The sequence below is a fragment of the Dendrobates tinctorius genome, unplaced genomic scaffold (genome assembly GCF_039654945.1).
Source record: "Dendrobates tinctorius isolate UK_male_01 unplaced genomic scaffold, ASM3965494v1 ptg000163l, whole genome shotgun sequence".
NCBI lineage: Eukaryota > Metazoa > Chordata > Amphibia > Anura > Dendrobatidae > Dendrobates > Dendrobates tinctorius.
In genome coordinates this window covers 14,053,620-14,073,095 of record NW_027361830.1, presented here as the reverse complement: position 1 = coordinate 14,073,095, position 19,476 = coordinate 14,053,620, and the positions used below count along the sequence as shown (strand labels likewise).

The 19,476-nt window shown below is 48.0% G+C and overlaps 1 protein-coding gene across 3 annotated transcripts in view; it reads left to right on the top strand.

Moving 5' to 3' along the window:
* Window positions 1–19,476, top strand: part of LOC141052887 (cadherin-6-like) — a 459,217-nt gene that overhangs the window by 319,581 nt on the left and 120,160 nt on the right. The window contains exon 1 of one of the 3 annotated variants that reach the window (XM_073550209.1): window positions 18,512–18,671. The exons of 1 other annotated variant lie outside the window; for it this stretch is intronic. In XM_073550209.1, coding sequence (XP_073406310.1) covers window positions 18,662–18,671 — 10 coding nt within the window. In that variant the 5' untranslated portion in view covers window positions 18,512–18,661. Of the gene's footprint in view, window positions 1–18,511; window positions 18,798–19,476 lie in introns of those variants that run through there. One more of the 3 variants, XM_073550208.1, reaches the window with a different exon arrangement.

Here is a 19,476-nt window from a genome sequence, read left to right as displayed (position 1 = left end):
ATTCAGCTGATGCAAAAGGTGAAATAGGTCAAGTCCCAGGAAGAGGTGGACCAAAGCAAGCCATTTTTCTGTCACCCTATGTGTCATCAGGGGAAGGTGGGACAAAATCCTTGGAAACCCATGCGTGGTTCATTTTAATGAACGTTAGATCATCCACATTTTGGGTTGACAGACGGGTCCTTTTTTCTGTCAGGATTGATCCAGCTGCACTGAAGACTCTTTCCGATAGCACACGTGCAGCTGGGCAAGCGAGCTCCTGTAAGGCATATTGTGCCAATTCAGGCCAGGTGTCCAGTTTAGCGGCCCAATAGTCAAAGGGGAATGACCTGTGTGGGAGAACATCGATATGGGAGGAAAAGTAGTTTGTAACCATAGTTGACAACTGCTGTCTCCTGTCACTTTCCATCGATGCAGTATTACCAGTTGTGTGTGCGGTACTTGAAAAATCAGTCCACAACATTGTCATGAAACCCCTGTCTCCAACGCCACTTCTGCTGTGTGCACCACGAACACCTCTGCCAAGCTGCCCCCGGCCCATACGGTTCGTGTGAGAACCATCACCGCTGCTGTGTGCTGGGAATGCCTCAAGCAACCGATTTACCAGAGTTGCTTGTTTATTAGCCAATATTAGGTCAAGGTTCTCCTGTGGCATGATGTTTTGTAATTTGCCTTTATAGCGTGGATCCAGGATGCTGGCCAACCAGTAGTCGTCATTGTTCATCATTTTGGCAATGCGGGGGTCCCTTTTTAGGATCTGCAAGGCATAATCTGACATGTGGGCCAATGTTCCCGGTGTCAATGATGCACTGCGAGTGCTGGTTGGAGGAGCACTTTCTGGCAAATCCACATCCCTCCAGTCACGCACAAACCCTGTACCAGACCTTGCCACGCCAACATTTTCACTTGCCCCACGAGATGCATCCTCCTCCCCTAAGTAATCATCCTCCTCCTCCTCCTCTTCTTCCTCCACCTCGTCCAGGAGAGGTCCCTGAGCAGACAATGGCTGAATGTCATCAAGGATTCCCTCCTCCTCTTCCTCCTCATCAACATTGGCTGCAGAAGCCTGCTCCTTAAGGTGCGTCAAAGTTTGCATGAGCAGACGCATAAGTGGGATGCTCATGCTTAGGATGGCGTCGTCTGCGCTTACCAGCCGTGTGCATTCCTCAAAACACTGAAGGACTTTACAGAGGTCTTTCAGCTTCGACCACTGCACACCGGTCAACTCCATGTCTGCTCTCAAAGTGCCTGGCCGTGTATCCTCCCACAAATGCATTATGGCCTGCCTCTGCTCGCACAGCCGCTCCACCATGTGCAGGGTGGAGTTCCACCTTGTTGCAATGTCGATAATGAGGCGGTGGTTGGGAAGGTGGAGCAATCGCTGCAGCTTCTGCATACGAACGGAGTGTACAGGCGACCGGCGGATGTGCGCGCACAGTCTTCGCACCTTCTGGAGCAGGGCTGTTAACTCCGGATAATTTTTGAGGAAGCACTGCACCACCAGGTTCAAGGTGTGAGCCAAGCAAGGTATGTGGCTGAGTTTTGAAAGGGCTATGGCTGCCACAAAATTACGCCCGTTATCACTAACTACCTTGCCTGCCTCAAGATGTACACTGCCCAGCCATGACTCAGTTTGTCGCTGAAAGTACTCGGCCAGCACCTCGGCGGTGTGTCTGTCGCCCAAACACATCATCTGCAACACTGCCTGCTGACGCTTTCCACTAGCTGCTCGATAGGGGGACACCTCGTGTGCAACAGTGGCAGCTGCAGATGGAGTGCTCGTACGACTGCGCTCTGTGGACGAGCTTTCGCTTCTGGAGGAGGAGGAGGAGGAGGGTCGAACGCCTACAGCCAACTGTTTCCTATACCGTGGGCTAGGCAGCACTGTCCCACCACCGCTGTCCCCTGTGGACCCTGCATCCACCACATTAACCCAGTGCGCAGTGATGGACACGTAATGGCCCTGGCCATGCCGACTGGACCATGCATCAGTTGTGAGGTGCACCTTTCCGCTCACTGCTTGAGTGCATGGACAATGCGGTCTTTCACATGATGGTGGAGGGCTGGGATGGCTTTGCGAGAGAAGAAGTGGCGACTGGGTAGGTCATAGCGTGGTACTGCATAGGCCATGAGTTCGCGGAAAGCTGCGCTTTCCACCAACCGAAAGGGCATCATCTCAAACGAGATTAGTTTGGCAATGTGGGCGTTCAAACCCAGTGTACGCGGATGAGAGACTGAGTACTTTCTTGACCTACTCATAGTGTCTGGGAGGGTGAGCTGGACTTGAGAGCTGCATATGGTGGAAGTAGCGGTGGACAGGGCGGACTGAGAGAGAGTTGATGATGGTGATGGAGTTGGTGTTCTTTCTGATGGCCTAGAATCAGTCTTTCGTTGATATAACAGTGGGATTCCCTGACTGCTGTGGCCTTGCAACGACACCTCAACATTTGCTGCTGTGCTAACCGGTGGGCTTACAGTGGGGGAAACAATGTAGCGTTGCTGACTACTTTCGTTGTGATCAGTTGCACATATGGCACTTGAGGTTTGGTGTTGTGTCCACGCTTGCAAGTGCATGCTGGTTAAATGTCTAAGCATGCAACTGGTATTCAAATTTTTCAGATTTTTCCCTCGGCTAAAGGTCTTTGCGCACTTCTTACAGATAACCTTGGCCTGATCATGAGGATTTTGTTCAAAAAAGTGGCACACTGCACTCTTCCTACTTTGGCAGACATTTTGCGGCCTAGCACACTGTGATCTTTTGACCCTCTGGACAAGCTGTCCAGCAACTCTTTTGATGTTTGGAACCTGTCTTTGGAGTGCTCCGGGCCTGCCAGATAACAGCTGTTGCGATGTCGATGTCTGCTGTGGATGCTCCTCATCTGAGCTATTGGAAGCAGCACCCTCTTCCCCCAATGGATGCCAATCTGGGTCAACAACTGGGTCATCCATCACCTCCTCTTCTATGTCATGTGCACCTTCCTCTGTGTCACCGTGTATGGTGGTATAGTGTGCGGGAAGGGGCACCTGAGTCTCATCAGGGTCAGAATCTGGCTCTGTACACTGCGAGGACAATGTAGTGCTCTGAGTGAATGTACCAGCAGAATCATCCATCAGCGGCTGTGCATCAGTGCACTCCATGTCAGATTCATCTTGGCCTGGGTAATTCACCATTTCACTTGATAATTCAGGCATGGTATGTGAAAACAGCTCCATGGAGTAATCAGTAGTATGGCCTGCGTCATCCTTCAATCTTGGTTGGAGTGAAGGACACAAGGAAAGGTGTGGTTCATGAACATGAGCCTCCAATGACGACTCAGTGCTTTTACTTTTTACAACTGAAGAAGAGGAGGCGATAGAGCTGGAGGCTGAGTCAGCAATGTAAGACAAAACTTTTTCCTGATGCTCTGGCTTTAAAAGCGGTTTGCCAACTCCTAGAAAACTAAGCGTTCAAGGCCTTATGTAGCCAGACGATGACGCAGGCTCAACACCTCCTGCATTCGGTCCTATTTTGCTCTTGCCACTACCATCAGATCCACCACCAACACCATCATTACCAGCTGCCAACCCCCGCCCAATTCCACGGCCTCTTCCACCAGCCTTCCTCATTTTTGGTAGAAATGTAGACAAAATCCAACAAACTATATAGTAATGTAAAACAAGGTACAAGGTGTCTATAGGACAGGGGAGATTTTGAATTTCTGCAGACACTTGTGGACACTGGACACTTTTGGATTGTGTGAGGCCCACTGAATATCTGAGCGCTCTGTCACAGGCTCGATGGCACAGCTGTGACCAAAGTGACTAGAGGATAAGGGAGATTTTGAATTTCTGCACACACTTGTGGACACTGGACACTTTTGGATTGTGTGAGGCCCACTGAATATCTGAGCGCTCTGTCACAGGCTCGATGGTACAGCTGTGACCAAAGTGACTAGAGGATAAGGGAGATTTTGAATTTCTGCACACACTTGTGGACACTGGACACTTTTGGATTGTGTGAGGCCCACTGATATCTGAGCGCTATGTCACAGGCTCGATGGCACAGCTGTGACAAAAGTGACTAGAGGATAAGTGAGATTTTGAATTTCAGCAGACACTTGTGGACACTGGACACTTTTGGATTGCGTGAGGCCCAATGAATATCTGAGCGCTATGTGACAGGCTCGATGGCACAGCTGTGACAAAAGTGATGAGAGGATAAGGGAGATTTTGAATTTCTGCAGACACTTGTGGACACTGGACACTTTTGGATTGTGTGAGGCCCACTGATATCTGAGCGCTATGTCACAGGCTCGATGGCACGGCTGTGACAAAAGTGACTAGAGGATAAGGGAGATTTTGAATTTCAGCAGACACTTGTGGACACTGGACACTTTTGGATTGTGTGAGGCCCAATGAATATCTGAGCGCTATGTGACAGGCTCGATGGCACAGCTGTGACAAAAGTGACGAGAGGATAAGGGAGATTTTGAATTTCTGCAGACACTTGTGGACACTGGACACTTTTGGATTGTGTGAGGCCCACTGATATCTGAGCGCTATGTCACAGGCTCGATGGCACAGCTGTGACAAAAGTGACTAGAGGATAAGTGAGATTTTGAATTTCAGCAGACACTTGTGGACACTGGACACTTTTGGATTGTGTGAGGCCCAATGAATATCTGAGCGCTATGTGACAGGCTCGATGGCACAGCTGTGACAAAAGTGACGAGAGGATAAGGGAGATTTTGAATTTCTGCAGACACTTGTGGACACTGGACACTTTTGGATTGTGTGAGGCCCACTGATATCTGAGCGCTATGTGACAGGCTCGATGGCACAGCTGTGACCAAAGTGACTAGAGGATAAGGGAGATTTTGAATTTCAGCAGACACTTGTGGACACTGGACACTTTTGGATTGTGTGAGGCCCACTGATATCTGAGCGCTATGTCACAGGCTCGATGGCACAGCTGTGACAAAAGTGACTAGAGGATAAGGGAGATTTTGAATTTCAGCAGACACTTGTGGACACTGGACACTTTTGGATTGTGTGAGGCCCACTGATATCTGAGCGCTATGTCACAGGCTCGATGGCACAGCTGTGACAAAAGTGACTAGAAGATAAGGGAGATTTTCAATTTCAGCAGACACTTGTGGACACTTTTGGATTGTGTGAGGCCCAATGAATATCTGAGCGCTATGTGACAGGCTCGATGGCACAGCTGTGACCAAAGTGACTAGAGGATAAGTGAGATTTTGAATTTCAGCAGACACTTGTGGACACTGGACACTTTTGGATTGTGTGAGGCCCACTGATATCTGAGCGCTATGTCACAGGCTCGATGACAAGCTGTGACAAAAGTGACTAGAGGATAAGGGAGATTTTGAATTTCAGCAGACACTTGTGGACACTGGACACTTTTGGATTGTGTGAGGCCCAATGAATATCTGAGCGCTATGTGACAGGCTCGATGGCACAGCTGTGACAAAAGTGACGAGAGGATAAGGGAGATTTTGAATTTCTGCAGACACTTGTGGACACTGGACACTTTTGGATTGTGTGAGGCCCACTGATATCTGAGCGCTATGTGACAGGCTCGATGGCACAGCTGTGACCAAAGTGACTAGAGGATAAGGGAGATTTTGAATTTCAGCAGACACTTGTGGACACTGGACACTTTTGGATTGTGTGAGGCCCACTGATATCTGAGCGCTATGTCACAGGCTCGATGGCACAGCTGTGACAAAAGTGACTAGAGGATAAGGGAGATTTTGAATTTCAGGAGACACTTGTGGACACTGGACACTTTTGGATTGTGTGAGGCCCACTGATATCTGAGCGCTATGTCACAGGCTCGATGGCACAGCTGTGACAAAAGTGACTAGAGGATAAGGGAGATTTTGAATTTCAGCAGACACTTGTGGACACTGGACACTTTTGGATTGTGTGAGGCCCAATGAATATCTGAGCGCTATGTGACAGGCTCGATGGCACAGCTGTGACCAAAGTGACTAGAGGATAAGTGAGATTTTGAATTTCAGCAGACACTTGTGGACACTGGACACTTTTGGATTGTGTGAGGCCCAATGAATATCTGAGCGCTATGTGACAGGCTCGATGGCACAGCTGTGACAAGTGACGAGAGGATAAGGGAGATTTTGAATTTCTGCAGACACTTGTGGACACTGGACACTTTTGGATTGTGTGAGGCCCACTGATATCTGAGCGCTATGTCACAGGCTCGATGGCACAGCTGTGACAAAAGTGACTAGAGGATAAGGGAGATTTTGAATTTCAGCAGACACTTGTGGACACTGGACACTTTTGGATTGTGTGAGGCCCAATGAATATCTGAGCGCTATGTGACAGGCTCGATGGCACAGCTGTGACAAAAGTGACGAGAGGATAAGGGAGATTTGAATTTCTGCACACACTTGTGGACACTGGACACTTTTGGATTGTGTGAGGCCCACTGATATCTGAGCGCTATGTGACAGGCTCGATGGCACAGCTGTGACAAAAGTGACTAGAGGATAAGGGAGATTTTGAATTTCAGCAGACACTTGTGGACACTGGACACTTTTGGATTGTGTGAGGCCCAATGAATATCTGAGCGCTATGTGACAGGCTCGATGGCACAGCTGTGACAAAAGTGACGAGAGGATAAGGGAGATTTTGAATTTCTGCAGACACATGTGGACACTGTACACTTTTGGATTGTGTGAGGCCCACTGATATCTGAGCGCTATGTCACAGGCTCGATGGCACAGCTGTGACAAAAGTGACTAGAGGATAAGTGAGATTTTGAATTTCAGCAGACACTTGTGGACACTGGACACTTTTGGATTGTGTGAGGCCCAATGAATATCTGAGCGCTATGTGACAGGCTTGATGGCACAGCTGTGACAAAAGTGACGAGAGGATAAGGGAGATTTTGAATTTCTGCAGACACTTGTGGACACTGGACACTTTTGGATTGTGTGAGGCCCACTGATATCTGAGCGCTATGTGACAGGCTCGATGGCACAGCTGTGACCAAAGTGACTAGAGGATAAGGGAGATTTTGAATTTCAGCAGACACTTGTGGACACTGGACACTTTTGGATTGTGTGAGGCCCACTGAATATCTGAGCGCTCTGTCACAGGCTCGATGGCACAGCTGTGACCAAAGTGACTAGAGGATAAGGGAGATTTTGAATTTCTGCACACACTTGTGGACACTGGACACTTATGGATTGTGTGAGGCCCACTGAATATCACAGCGCTATGTCACAGGCAGAAATTGGCTAGTGTATCACAAACTACAAGGTGTATGTAGAATTGGGCAGAATAGGAATCTCCCTAGAGTGCAGGTCTGTAAGAACGGAACATGTCCTCGTTTTATTCTCACAGAGTGACACACTGATAGCTTCACTGTGGCTGTGATAACAGCCGTTACACGGTACTGTGTGAGGAGCGTACACCGCTGTATGGTGTGAAAAAATGCACGCTCAGTACCTCAGCAGGACAAAAAAAAAAAAATTGGGATTGCTTTTAAAAAAGCAGTTTGCGGAGCAGTGGGTAAACAGCAATGCAGGAATGTCAGGAAGCCTTAGAAGGCAGCCCAACAACCAACACCACTGATACACCACTATATAGCCTCCCCTTGCACTGCACACACAGTGACTGATGTGTTGTACAGGCAAAATCGCTAGCAGCAGAAGCAGTTTTTTTTTCTTCTCAGCAGGACAAAAAAAAAATTGGGATGGCTTTTAAAAAAGCAGTTTGCGGAGCAGTGGGTAAACAGCAATGCAGGAATGTCAGGAAGCCTTAGAAGGCAGCTCAACAACCAACACCACTGATACACCACTATATAGCCTCCCCTTGCACTGCACACACAGTGACTGGTGTGTTGTACAGGCAAAATCGCTAGCAGCAGAAGCAGTTTTTATTTCTTCTCAGCAGGACAAAAAAAAAAAATTGGGATTGCTTTTAAAAAAGCAGTTTGCGGAGCAGTGGGTAAACAGCAATGCAGGAATGTCAGGAAGCCTTAGAAGGCAGCCCAACAACCAACACCACTGATACACCACTATATAGCCTCCCCTTGCACTGCACACACAGTGACTGGTGTGTTGTACAGGCAAAATCGCTAGCAGCAGAAGCAGTTTTTGGTGTCTTCTTCCCTGCCTAACGCTCTCCCTACAAAATCAGCAGCAGCAGCAGCTCTCCCTATTCTGAGATCAGCATGAGTAACATGGCGGTCGGCGTGCACGCCCTTTTATACCCCCTGTGACGCCCCCCAAAGCAAGCCAATCACTTGCATGCCCTTCTGAAGGATGGTGGTGACCCATGCCTATGTCATCACGTTGCCCACAGTGTCCGTGGATCCTGATTGGCTGAAAAAGAGCGCAAAACAAACTTTTGAAACGCGACTTTGGCGCGTAAGTCGCCGACCTCGTGGCCGACCTCATCCTAGGGTCGGGTTTCGTTTCATGAAACCCGACTTTGCCAAAAGTCGGTGACTTTTGAAATTTTTCGACCCGTTTCGCTCAACTCTAGTTACCACCCACCTCAGCTGACCCAGCAGTAATGCAATACACCAGTAGGCCAGCGGGGAAAAACTGACATTAACCCCCGATGGCCTGAAAGGAAAAAAGTTTTAAGTTAAAGAAACCAGATCTGCGACATCCAAAAATGGATCGTGACAGTACCCCTCTTTCAATGAGGGGCCTCTGGACCCTCAACACCAGACCTCACCAGAATGGTGAGGACACCTCGATCCACCAGAGTTCACCTCTGTAGTCACCTGACCATCAGGCTTATGATAAACGCAGCCTGCAGGAGATGACGACAATGTAGGCTGTGGAGGTGCCACAAATCTCCAGAGCGCCGACCTGTGGAATGAGTTGTCTACATGCATAACTGGGGGTAACTCCAACTGGAAAGTCCTTGGGCCAAAAATGGCTGACACCCGATACAGCCCAATCAACAGAGAACTCCAGACCCCAGTAGCACCCTTCCACCGGATGTTTTTGGTAGCTACCCACACATACTCATCCATACACAGGTCCGGACCTGAACATTTATTGCCACGCATAAGTTTGCCACTAGATGGTGTACTCTTTGAGGAACCAACAACTTAGGCATCCCTGTTGTGAACTCATTTTCTGGTCTGCCTTTGCTTTCTGGTGAGGGAGCTGGTTGTGCTGACAGATGAGTTGTGAGTTCTCTTTCCGGGCTCCCTCTGGTGGTGGCAGGAGGTAATGAAGCTGAGCTAATTAACAGAGACCTGCTACCTGATAATGAGGAAGAGGATTGGACATCTGGAGTCTCAGACTGGATTTAAGACAGCCAACTCCCTATTCCCATGCTGATTTTTTCCTGCCTCCTGAGGTCTTATGTTGTGAGTTCATTTTCCCCTTCATTACTGAGGCCCGAGGAACTCCCTCTTCTGGTAAAGAAAGGTAGTGAGCCTGATTGTCAAACACCTGAGGCTGATGATTGTGACTGGCTGAGTGGAGTTACGGACTGGATATAATGCTGCCGACGCCCTTCTGCCCTGCGGGTGATTTCTCTGTGGGATCCTTGGAGACTAGTCTGAATTCCTGCTTTTCCAAAGCTAAGTTTGCTGCTTGGCCTTTTGCTTTTGTTCTTTGACTTTGTTTTTGCTTTGTTTTTCTGGATTTCTGCCATTCCCTGCTGGGGTGTGCTGAATTCAGTTAGCTCTGTTTTCTGAAAATATCTGAGTGCTGATTCAGTTTTTGAAGCCTAGCTGCTTCAGGGTCTTTTTCATATCAGCTGGTTGGCTTATGTCTTTGATAGGGTTTTGGCAGATTGCAGACAGCAGCCTTCCTTTCCTTTCCTATCTAGGTAGTTTTGGGGCCCCGTCTTTGCTCAATCTATCTTTCTGTCTGTGTTAGTATTTTCATCTTGCTTCACCGTCATTATATGTTGGGGGCTGCCTATTGCTTTGGGGTCTGCTCTGGGGCAGTTTAGATTTCCCCTTTCTTTCTTTAGGCCTATGTATTTCTCCGGCTGTGATCGAGGGGTCTAGGGCATCGTAGGAACCCCCCACGGCTACTGCTAGTTGTGTTGATAGGTTCAGGAGTCTGCAATCTGATAGTTGCCAACTTCTCTGGTTTTCTGGACTTAGCTTGTATTTCTGCTTTTTCCTCCTACGGTGACTCATTCTTAACAGAATCACCCGCCATACCGCAGATTCTAGGGTACTCAATAGCAGGAAAGAATTGTAAAAAAAAAAAGGTGTGTATATTTTTTCCTCTATATCTCTGAGGCCGTAGGGGGAATTTTTTTTTTTCTCTCAATGGAGATAAAGCAATTGTCTGATCGTGTGGAGCAGCTCGCTGCGGAAGTGCGGGGAATTTCCGCCTACCTTGCTCATTCACATGCTGCTGAACCAAAGATTCCTACACCTGATGTATTTTTTGGGGATCGATCTAAATTTTTGAATTTCAAAAATAATTGTAAATTATTTTTTGCCTTGAAGCCTAACTCGTCAGGGAGCTCCGCGCAGCAGGTTAAAATTGTCATCTCTTTGCTGCGTGGCGATCCCCAGGATTGGGCGTTTTCTTTGAAACCAGATGATCCTATTCTGACTAATGTGAACGCATTCTTTCAAGCCTTGGGGTTGTTGCATGACGAACCTAATGCCATTGATCAGGCTGAAAAGACCCTGCTGGCATTGAGCCAGGGTCGTGATTCTGCAGAATTGTACTGTCAAAAATTCCGAAAGTGGGCAGTACTTACTACCTGGAATGATAATGCCTTGGCTGCTCTCTTTCGGAAGGGGTTGTCAGAAGCCGTAAAAGATACTATGGTGGGATTTCCTGTTCCCTCTGGTCTTGACGATTCTATGTCATTAGCCATTCAGGTTGATCGGCGTTTGCGCGAACGCAAAGCTGCACGAGAGGTGTTGCCACCTGTTGAACAAATGTCTGAACCTATGCAATGTGATAGAGTTTTTTCCAGAGAGCAGCGTCAGGAGTTCAGAAGGCGTAATAAGTTGTGTTTTTTCTGTGGAGATGCCTCGCATATTATTTCTGTCTGTCCTAAACGAGAGAAACGCTTTGCACACACGTTTTCTGTTGGTGGTGTTCAACCTAAGTTTCTTCTGGCTATTACTCTGATCTGCTCCCTGTCCACATTTTCCGCCAAGGCTTTTGTGGATTCGGGAGCAGCCCTAAACCTAATGGACTTGGATTTTGCTAAACGTTGTGGATTTCCGATGACACCTCTGCAGACGCCTATCCCTTTGAGGGGAATTGATGCTACTCCTTTGGCTAAAAATAAACCTCAGTTTTGGACCCAGGTGGTAATGCGGGTCGCCCCAGACCATCAAGAAAATTGCAGGTTTTTGGTGTTGCATAATCTGCATGATACTATTGTTCTGGGGTTTCCCTGGTTACAAATTCATAATCCAGTTTTGGATTGGAAATCTGTGTCTGTGGTGAGTTGGGGTTGTCTGTGTGCCTTTAGTGAGGCTCCGGTGTTTTCCACCTCTCCTCAGTCGCATGATGTTCCTGATTATTTGGCGGACTTTTATGATGTATTTAGTGAGAATGAGTCTGCGTCTCTGCCTCCTCATAGGAGTTATGACTGTGCAATTGAACTGAGCCCGGGGTGTAAACTTCCCAAGGGTCGGCTCTTCAATCTATCTGTACCCGAGCACGAGGCTATGCGATCCTATATTAAGGAGGCGTTGGAGAAGGGTCATATTAGACCATCCTCGTCACCCTTAGGTGCCGGGTTTTTTTTTTGTAGCCAAAAAGGATGGATCATTAAGACCTTGTATTGATTATCGTGCCCTCAACAAAATTACTGTTAAATATCAGTATCCGTTACCCCTGATTTCTGATCTATTCTCCAGAGTTAAAGGTGCTTGCTGGTTTACCAAGCTTGACCTCAGGGGGGCGTATAATCTTATTCGCATTAAGCATGGGGATGAATGGAAGACGGCGTTTAATACTCCGGAGGGACATTTTGAGTACCTGGTGATGCCTTTTGGGCTCACTAATGCCCCTTCTGTCTTCCAGTGCTTCATGAACGATATTTTCCGAGATTTTGTCGATAAATTTTTGATTATCTATCTGGATGATATTTTGATCTTCTCCAAGGATTGGGATTCTCATGTGGAACATATTCGGACTGTGTTCCGGATCTTGAGGGAGAATTCCCTGTATGTCAAGGGATCTAAATGCCTTTTTGGAGTACAGAGGATTTCTTTTTTGGGATTTATTTTGTCCCCGTCAACTATTGAAATGGACCCGGCCAAGGTACAGGCCATTCACGATTGGGTTCAGCCCACTTCTTTGAAGGCCCTCCAGAAGTTTTTGGGTTTTGCTAATTTTTATCGGAAATTTATAGCAAAATTTTCTAGTATTGCCAAGCCATTGACTGATTTGACTAAAAAGGGTGCTGATGTGTTAAATTGGTGTCTGGAGGCTCTTTCTTCCTTTCAGGAGTTGAAGCGAAGATTCACCTCCGCCCCGGTTTTGCGGCAACCTGATATCTCACTTCCATTCCAGGTAGAGGTGGATGCTTCTGAGATTGGTGCAGGAGCTGTTTTGTCCCAAAAGGATCCTGTAACATCTAAAATGAATCCCTGTGCTTTTTTTTCCCGAAAGTTCTCTCCATCTGAACGTAACTGTGATGTGGGGAATAGGGAACTGTTGGCCATGAAATGGGCATTTGAGGAGTGGAGACATTGGTTGGAGGGAGCTAAGCATCAAGTCGTGGTCCTCACTGACCACAAGAATTTGATTTACCTAGAGTCGGCTAAGCGCTTGAACCCTAGACAGGCTAGGTGGGCCTTGTTTTTTACACGTTTTGATTTTGTGGCTTCTTTTCTTCCTGGAACAAAGAATGTCAAGGCAGACGCCCTCTCTAGGAGCTTCCTTGCTGATTCTCCTGTGGTGACCAAGCCTGCTACCATCTTAGGCGAAGGGGTAGTTCTTTCTGCCATCTCGCCCGATTTGAGACGTGCTCTGGAAGAGTTCCAGGAGGACAAACCTGAGCGTTGTCCCAGTGGAAAGTTGTATGTTCCTGACCAGTGGAAGAAGAGAGTGATGTCTGAAGTTCATTGCTCTGCTTTGGCTGGTCATCCAGGTATTTTTGGTACTAGAGATCTGGTGAGTCGGTTTTTTTGGTGGCCCTCCTTGTCTCGTGATGTCAGGAATTTTGTGCAGTCCTGTGGGACGTGCTCCCGGTCATCGTGTTCTCGCTCTAGTGGGTTGTTGATGCCTTTGCCTGTCCCCAAGAGGCCATGGACCCATATTTCAATGGATTTCATCTCTGATATGCCTGTCTCTCAGAGGATGACTGTTATTTGGGTGATTCGTGATAGGTTCTCTAAGATGGTTCATCTTGTACCACTCCCTAAGTTGCCGTCTTCCTCTGAGTTGGTGCCCCTGTTTTTACAACAGGTGGTTCGTTTGCACGGGATTCCTGAGAACATTGTATCTGACAGAGGAGTGCAGTTTGTGTCTAGATTTTGGAGAACTTTCTGTTCCATGCTGGGAATTCAGTTGTCCTTCTCTGCATTTCACCCTCAGACCAATGGGCAGACAGAGAGAACAAACCAGACCTTGGAGTCATATTTGAGATGTTTTATTTCTGCTGATCTGGATGATTGGGTTTCATTTATGCCCTTGGCCGAATTTGCTTTGAATAATAGAGCTAGTTCTGCCACTTTGATGTCACCTTTTTTTTGTAACTTTGGGTTTCATCCTCGATTTTCTTCAGGACAGGTGGAGCCCTCTGCCTGCCCAGGTGTTGACACTGTGGTGGAGAGAATGCACCAGATCTGGGACCAAGTGGTGGATAAGTTATCTCTCTCCCAGGAGAAGGCCCAGCGGTTTTCCAACCGACATAGGACCATTGGTCCCCAGTTTAAGGTTGATGATATGGTGTGGTTATCTTCAAAAAATATTGCTATGAAGGTGGCTTCTCCTAAGTTTAAGCCTAGATTTATTGGACCTTACAAGATTGTGGAGATTATTAATCCGGTCTCTTTTCGTTTGGTTCTTCCCGTCACATTTAAAATCCATAATGTGTTCCATAAATCTTTGTTGAAGAGGTTTGTTGAACCTGTTGTTCCGGGGGTGGCACTTCCAGACCCTGTATTGGTTGAAGGTAACATGGAGTATGAGGTAGAGAAAGTACTGGATTCCCGTCTGGCTAGACGGAGACTCCAGTATTTGGTTAAGTGGAAGGGTTATGGTCAGGAGGATAATTCCTGGGTCTCCGCCTCTGATATTCATGCCAAACGATTGGTGCGTGCCTTTCATCGGGCTCACCCTGATCGCCCTGGTGGCATAGTTGAGGGTTCGGTGACCCCTCCTCAAGGGGGAGGTACTGTTGTGAGTTCATTTTCCCCTTCATTACTGAGGCCCGAGGAACTCCCTCTTCTGGTAAAGAAAGGTAGTGAGCCTGATTGTCAAACACCTGAGGCTGATGATTGTGACTGGCTGAGTGGAGTTACGGACTGGATATAATGCTGCCGACGCCCTTCTGCCCTGCGGATGATTTCTCTGTGGGATCCTTGGAGACCAGTCTGAATTCCTGCTCCTCCAAAGCTAAGTTTGCTGCTCGGCCCTTTGCTTTTGTTCTTTGACTTTGTTTTTGCTTTGTTTTTCTGGATTTCTGCCATTCCCTGCTGGGGTGTGCTGAATTCAGTTAGCTCTGTTTTCTGAAAATACCTGCTGATTCAGTTTTTGAAGCCTAGCTGCTTCAGGGCCTTTTTCATACCAGCTGGTTGGCTTATGTCTTTGATAGGGTTTTGGCAGATTGCAGACAGCAGCCTTCCTTTCCTTTCCTATCTAGGTAGTTTTGGGGCCCCGTCTTTGCTCAATCTATCTTTCTGTCTGTGTTAGTATTTTCATCTTGCTTCACCGTCATTATATGTTGGGGGCTGCCTATTGCTTTGGGGTCTGCTCTGGGGCAGTTTAGATTTCCCCTTTCTTTAGGCCTATGTATTTCTCCGGCTGTGATCGAGTGGTCTAGGGCATCGTAGGAACCCCCCACAGCTACTGCTAGTTGTGTTGATAGGTTCAGGGGTCTGCAATCTGATAGTTGCCAACTTCTCTGGTTTTCTGGACTTAGCTTGTATTTCTGCTTTTGCCTCCTACGGTGACTCATTCATAACAGTCTTAGTTTCCAGCTCAGTTCCTGCCTTCTCAAGCTAAGTGTCTCTGCTAATGTTCACATTTGATTTGGTTTGGTCTATTCAGTTTTTTGTGTGGTCAGCCAGCCCCAGCTGGGGCTGTGCTGAATTTCCACTCTCATGTCACTGTATGTGCCAGTTTGCTTTTTGTCCCTTATTAGATTGGCCTCTTTTTGCTCTGTTCTCAGAATATGCCAGAGTGCTGATTTAGTGGGTGAAGTCTAGTGACTTCAGGGTTTTTTTTGCTATCAGAAGTGTTGGACATTTTTGCAGGGTTTTTTGGCGTGATTGCAGACAGTATCTTTCCTTTCCTGTCCTTTCTAGTTAGTGTAGGCCCCATCGTTTGCTCATCCTATTTTCCTACCTGTGTTCGTGTTTTCATCTTGTCTCACCGTCAATACATGTATTGGGGCTGTCTATTCCTTTGGAGTCTGCTCTGGGGCAGTTTTAGATTTCCCCTTTTCTTGCTTTAGGCTTATTTAGTCCTCCAGCTGTGACGAGGCGTCTAGAATCATCGTAGGTACGCTCCACGGCTGCTGTTAATTGTGTGGTTAGGATCAGGGGTCTGCAATTCGCGTAGTTACCAACCTCTCTGGTTTTCCTCGGTGACCCATTCATAACACATCCCCCTTTGTCACCACACTCACACCCCCACTATGCACATAGGGAACCACCACCCTCCTCTGACCCATCCTCCTAAGAGGACTCCAACACTCAGGGTTAGCATGTGTTAAGGGTTGAGTCTTGCATGTCTGCTGCCCCCATGTAGAAGAAGGGGTAGGTTGTAGAAGGATGGCAGAGATTGTAACTCCTGGGCAGCAGTCCCTACATGACTGACCCCAGCTGACTACTTCCCTGGACCGCCAATCTATAACCGGGTTGTTTGTCTTCAACCAACGGAGGTCTAAAACGATGGGAGTTGGCAGTCCCTCCAAGACATAGCACGACAGGGACTCTTCTTTATGAGTCTCTAGATGCAGGTGTATATAATCTCTGACTTGGGTAGCCCCCCCCGGCTGAGTGGGACAGAGTCAATGGCCTGGACGCTTAGGGGTCTTGCTAGCGTCCTACTCCTCAGGCCATGGGTCTGGACAAAGTGGGTTCGTCCACCTGCTCAGGTGTGTCCTCCTCCCTAGCAAGGACTACAGGGGGCACATTTGGTGTATGCTTCTCCCTCAAGCATCTATCCATCCAGATGGCAAGGAACATGGCGGCCTCCAGTGACCTGGGGGCGGCGTACTGCACAAGAGTATCCTGCAACCTTGGAGACAGACCTTGAATAAAATAGCTTCTAAGGGCAGGGTCATTCCACTGTGGGTGTCAGTGGCCCACCTCCTGAACTCTGAGCAGTACTCCTCTTTTGGCCGCCCCACTGCTTGGGATTCCACCAGTGAGACGCTCTCAGGATATCCATACACCAGCGCCAGAGCCGTGAAAAAGTCATCCACCGACTGTAGAGATTGTAGATCAGTCGGCAGGAAGAAGACCCAGGATTGGCGATCACCCTTAAGAAGTGATACAATGATTCCCACCAGTTGTTCCTCACTCCCTGATGAACAAGGGCGGAGCCTGAAGTATAACTTGCAGGCTTCCTGAAAAACCAAAAATGTATCTCTCCCTCCAGAGTACCTGTCAGGGAGAGATATCTTGGGTTCTGGTTGAGCCTGCCTCTGAGCCGAGGCCCAGAACCCCATCAACTGCTGCAGCTGCTGCACCACCTCACCACACAGCACCTTGAGCTCATAGGTGAGGGTCTGGAGCAGTTGGGCAAAGGCCTGCATCTGAGCCATGTCTCACCAGAAAAAAAATGAGCGGTTGTGTTTATGTCACGGAGTGACTGACCCAGTGTGACACGACCGAATGGTTGGTCGGTCACCAAACGGCACAACACATCACCGATGGAATAGGGGAGAGGGAGGCCCTGACAATAGGGAATCAGGGACAGTCACCTCCTGAGCTCCAACCTGAGCCTGTCCCTGATCTCACCTAACACCCTATGCAGGTCCTTCCCCCTGCCGACGTCAGGATATCTCGTCCCTATTTGTCATCTAGATCTGCCCTGGCTCGTGCACTGGCTGGCAAGGAGCTCTAGCCTCACCTCTGCAGATAACACACACAGGGGAAAGTGACAGACACCAGAGGGACAAGGTAACAAAAATACAACACTTAGCTTTCTGCTGCAAAGCACCGCACAGCAGGATAAAGACACTAGAACAATGTATTCATCTGTAGCACCACTAGAGATCTCCTCTTTCCAGCTTGGTCACTGCAAATTGCTCTAACACCAACAGTCAATTGATGCATCAGGTGACCTCTTGAAGGATGGTGGGAGTGGTCACCACTCACCTCAGCTGACCCAGCTGCAATGCAATACACCAGCAGGCCAGCGGGGAAAAACTGACATTAACCCCTGATGGCCTGAAAGGAAAAAAGTTTTAAGTTAAAGAAACCAGATCTGCCACAGATCCAAAAATGGATCGTGACAAAATGCCTTCTTAGTGATTTCTCATTCTTTTGCGTGTTTGTCAGACTTAAATGTGCCAGATCACAAAACAAATTTAAATATTAGACAAAACCTACAGGACCCTGTGTGAAAAAGTGACTGCTCCCCCCTTAAAACGTAAATTAACTGTGGTTAATCACATCTTTGGGAAGCTGAGTTCACTTTCTCTAGCCACACCCAGACCTGATTACTGCCACAACTGTTCTCAATCAAGAAATCACTTAAATAGGACCTGCCTGGCAAAGTGACATTGACAAAGTATCATCAAAAGCTAGATAACATGCTGCAATCCAAAGACATTCAGGAACAAATGAGAAACAAAGCAATTGAGATCTATCACTGTGAAAAGGTTATAAAACCATTTGTAAAGCTTTGGGACTCCAGTAAACCACAGTGAGAGCCATTATACATGAATGGCTAAAACATGGAACAGTGGTGAAACTTCCCAGGAGTGGCCGGCCGACCAAAATTACCCTAAGAGGGCAGCGACGACTCATCGAAAAGGTCACAAAACACCCCACAGCAAAATCCAAAGAACTGCAGGCTTCACTTGCCCCAGTTAAAGGGAAGGTGCCGCAATTTTATATAATTTGCAAAAAAATAGTAAGTTACAAAACATGTTGTTTCAGCAAATGTTGTACTAACCAGGATTTATGGTTTGTTTGTAATAATGTTTTCATGTAGCCACTGGGCGCTGCCATCTTGATTTGCAGATCTGTGGAGGACTCATACAGTCTGCAAATATGGCCGTCCCTGCACATAGGAAACTGCGGTCGGCTTCCGACCGCACATTGCAGCCTCAGTAGCAGAGAACTGGGCATGCCCCTGTGGGCTGCACCATTCACTGCTGTAGGTGTGGCTAGGCGCCATTTTACTGTAGCCCAGTGCTATCTGCTGAGCTCCACTTACCCTCTATCACAGGACCACTTGTGGCATAACGGTTCCTGTGTTGTGAGGAGAGGCTGAAGATAAGGAGAAGGTGGTCAGCATAGGAGAGAAGCGCTCACTGGAGCCGGAGGATGGAGAGTGGTGAGTGCGGGTGACTTTCATCTATGCTCCTCTGTCCTGCTTACTCCAGGCTCAGCCCTGTGCTTCCTGCTCCAGCGTCCTCCTGCTCTGTCTCCGCCTCCTCACTCACAGCCCCAGTGATCTCCGGTAATCTGACACCTTTGCTTTTATGGCTGTCTGAGGAGGACAGTGACTTATACAGCCCATAGTCTTGTGTATAATTGGGGGGGGCTGGAAGTTTCACCAGTGTGGGCATATCTGTAATACTGTCTGCTGAGCCGTGTATCTAATCCTCTCCTGTGTGATACTGCCTGCTGAGCCGTGCATCTAATCCTCTCCTGTGTGATACTGCCTGCTGAGCCGTGCATCTAATCCTCTCCTGTGTAATACTGTCTGCTGAGCCGTGTATCTAATCCTCTCCTGTGTGATACTGCCTGCTGAGCCGTGTATCTAATCCTCTCCTGTGTGATACTGCCTGCTGAGCCGTGTATCTAATCCTCTCGTGTGATACTGCCTGCTGAGCTGTGTATCTAATCCTCTCCTGTGTGATACTGCCTGCTGAGCCGTGCATCTAATCCTATCCTGTGTGATACTGCCTGCTGAGCCGTGCATCTAATCCTCTTCTGTGTGATACTGCCTGCTGAGCCGTGCATCTAATCCTCTCCTGTGTGATACTGCCTGCTGAGCCGTGTATCTAACCCTATCCTGTGTGATACTGCCTGCTGAGCCGTGTATCTAATCCTCTCCTGTGTGATACTGACTGCTGAGCCGTGTATCTAATCCTCTCCTGTGTGATACTGACTGCTGAGCCGTGTATGTAATCCTA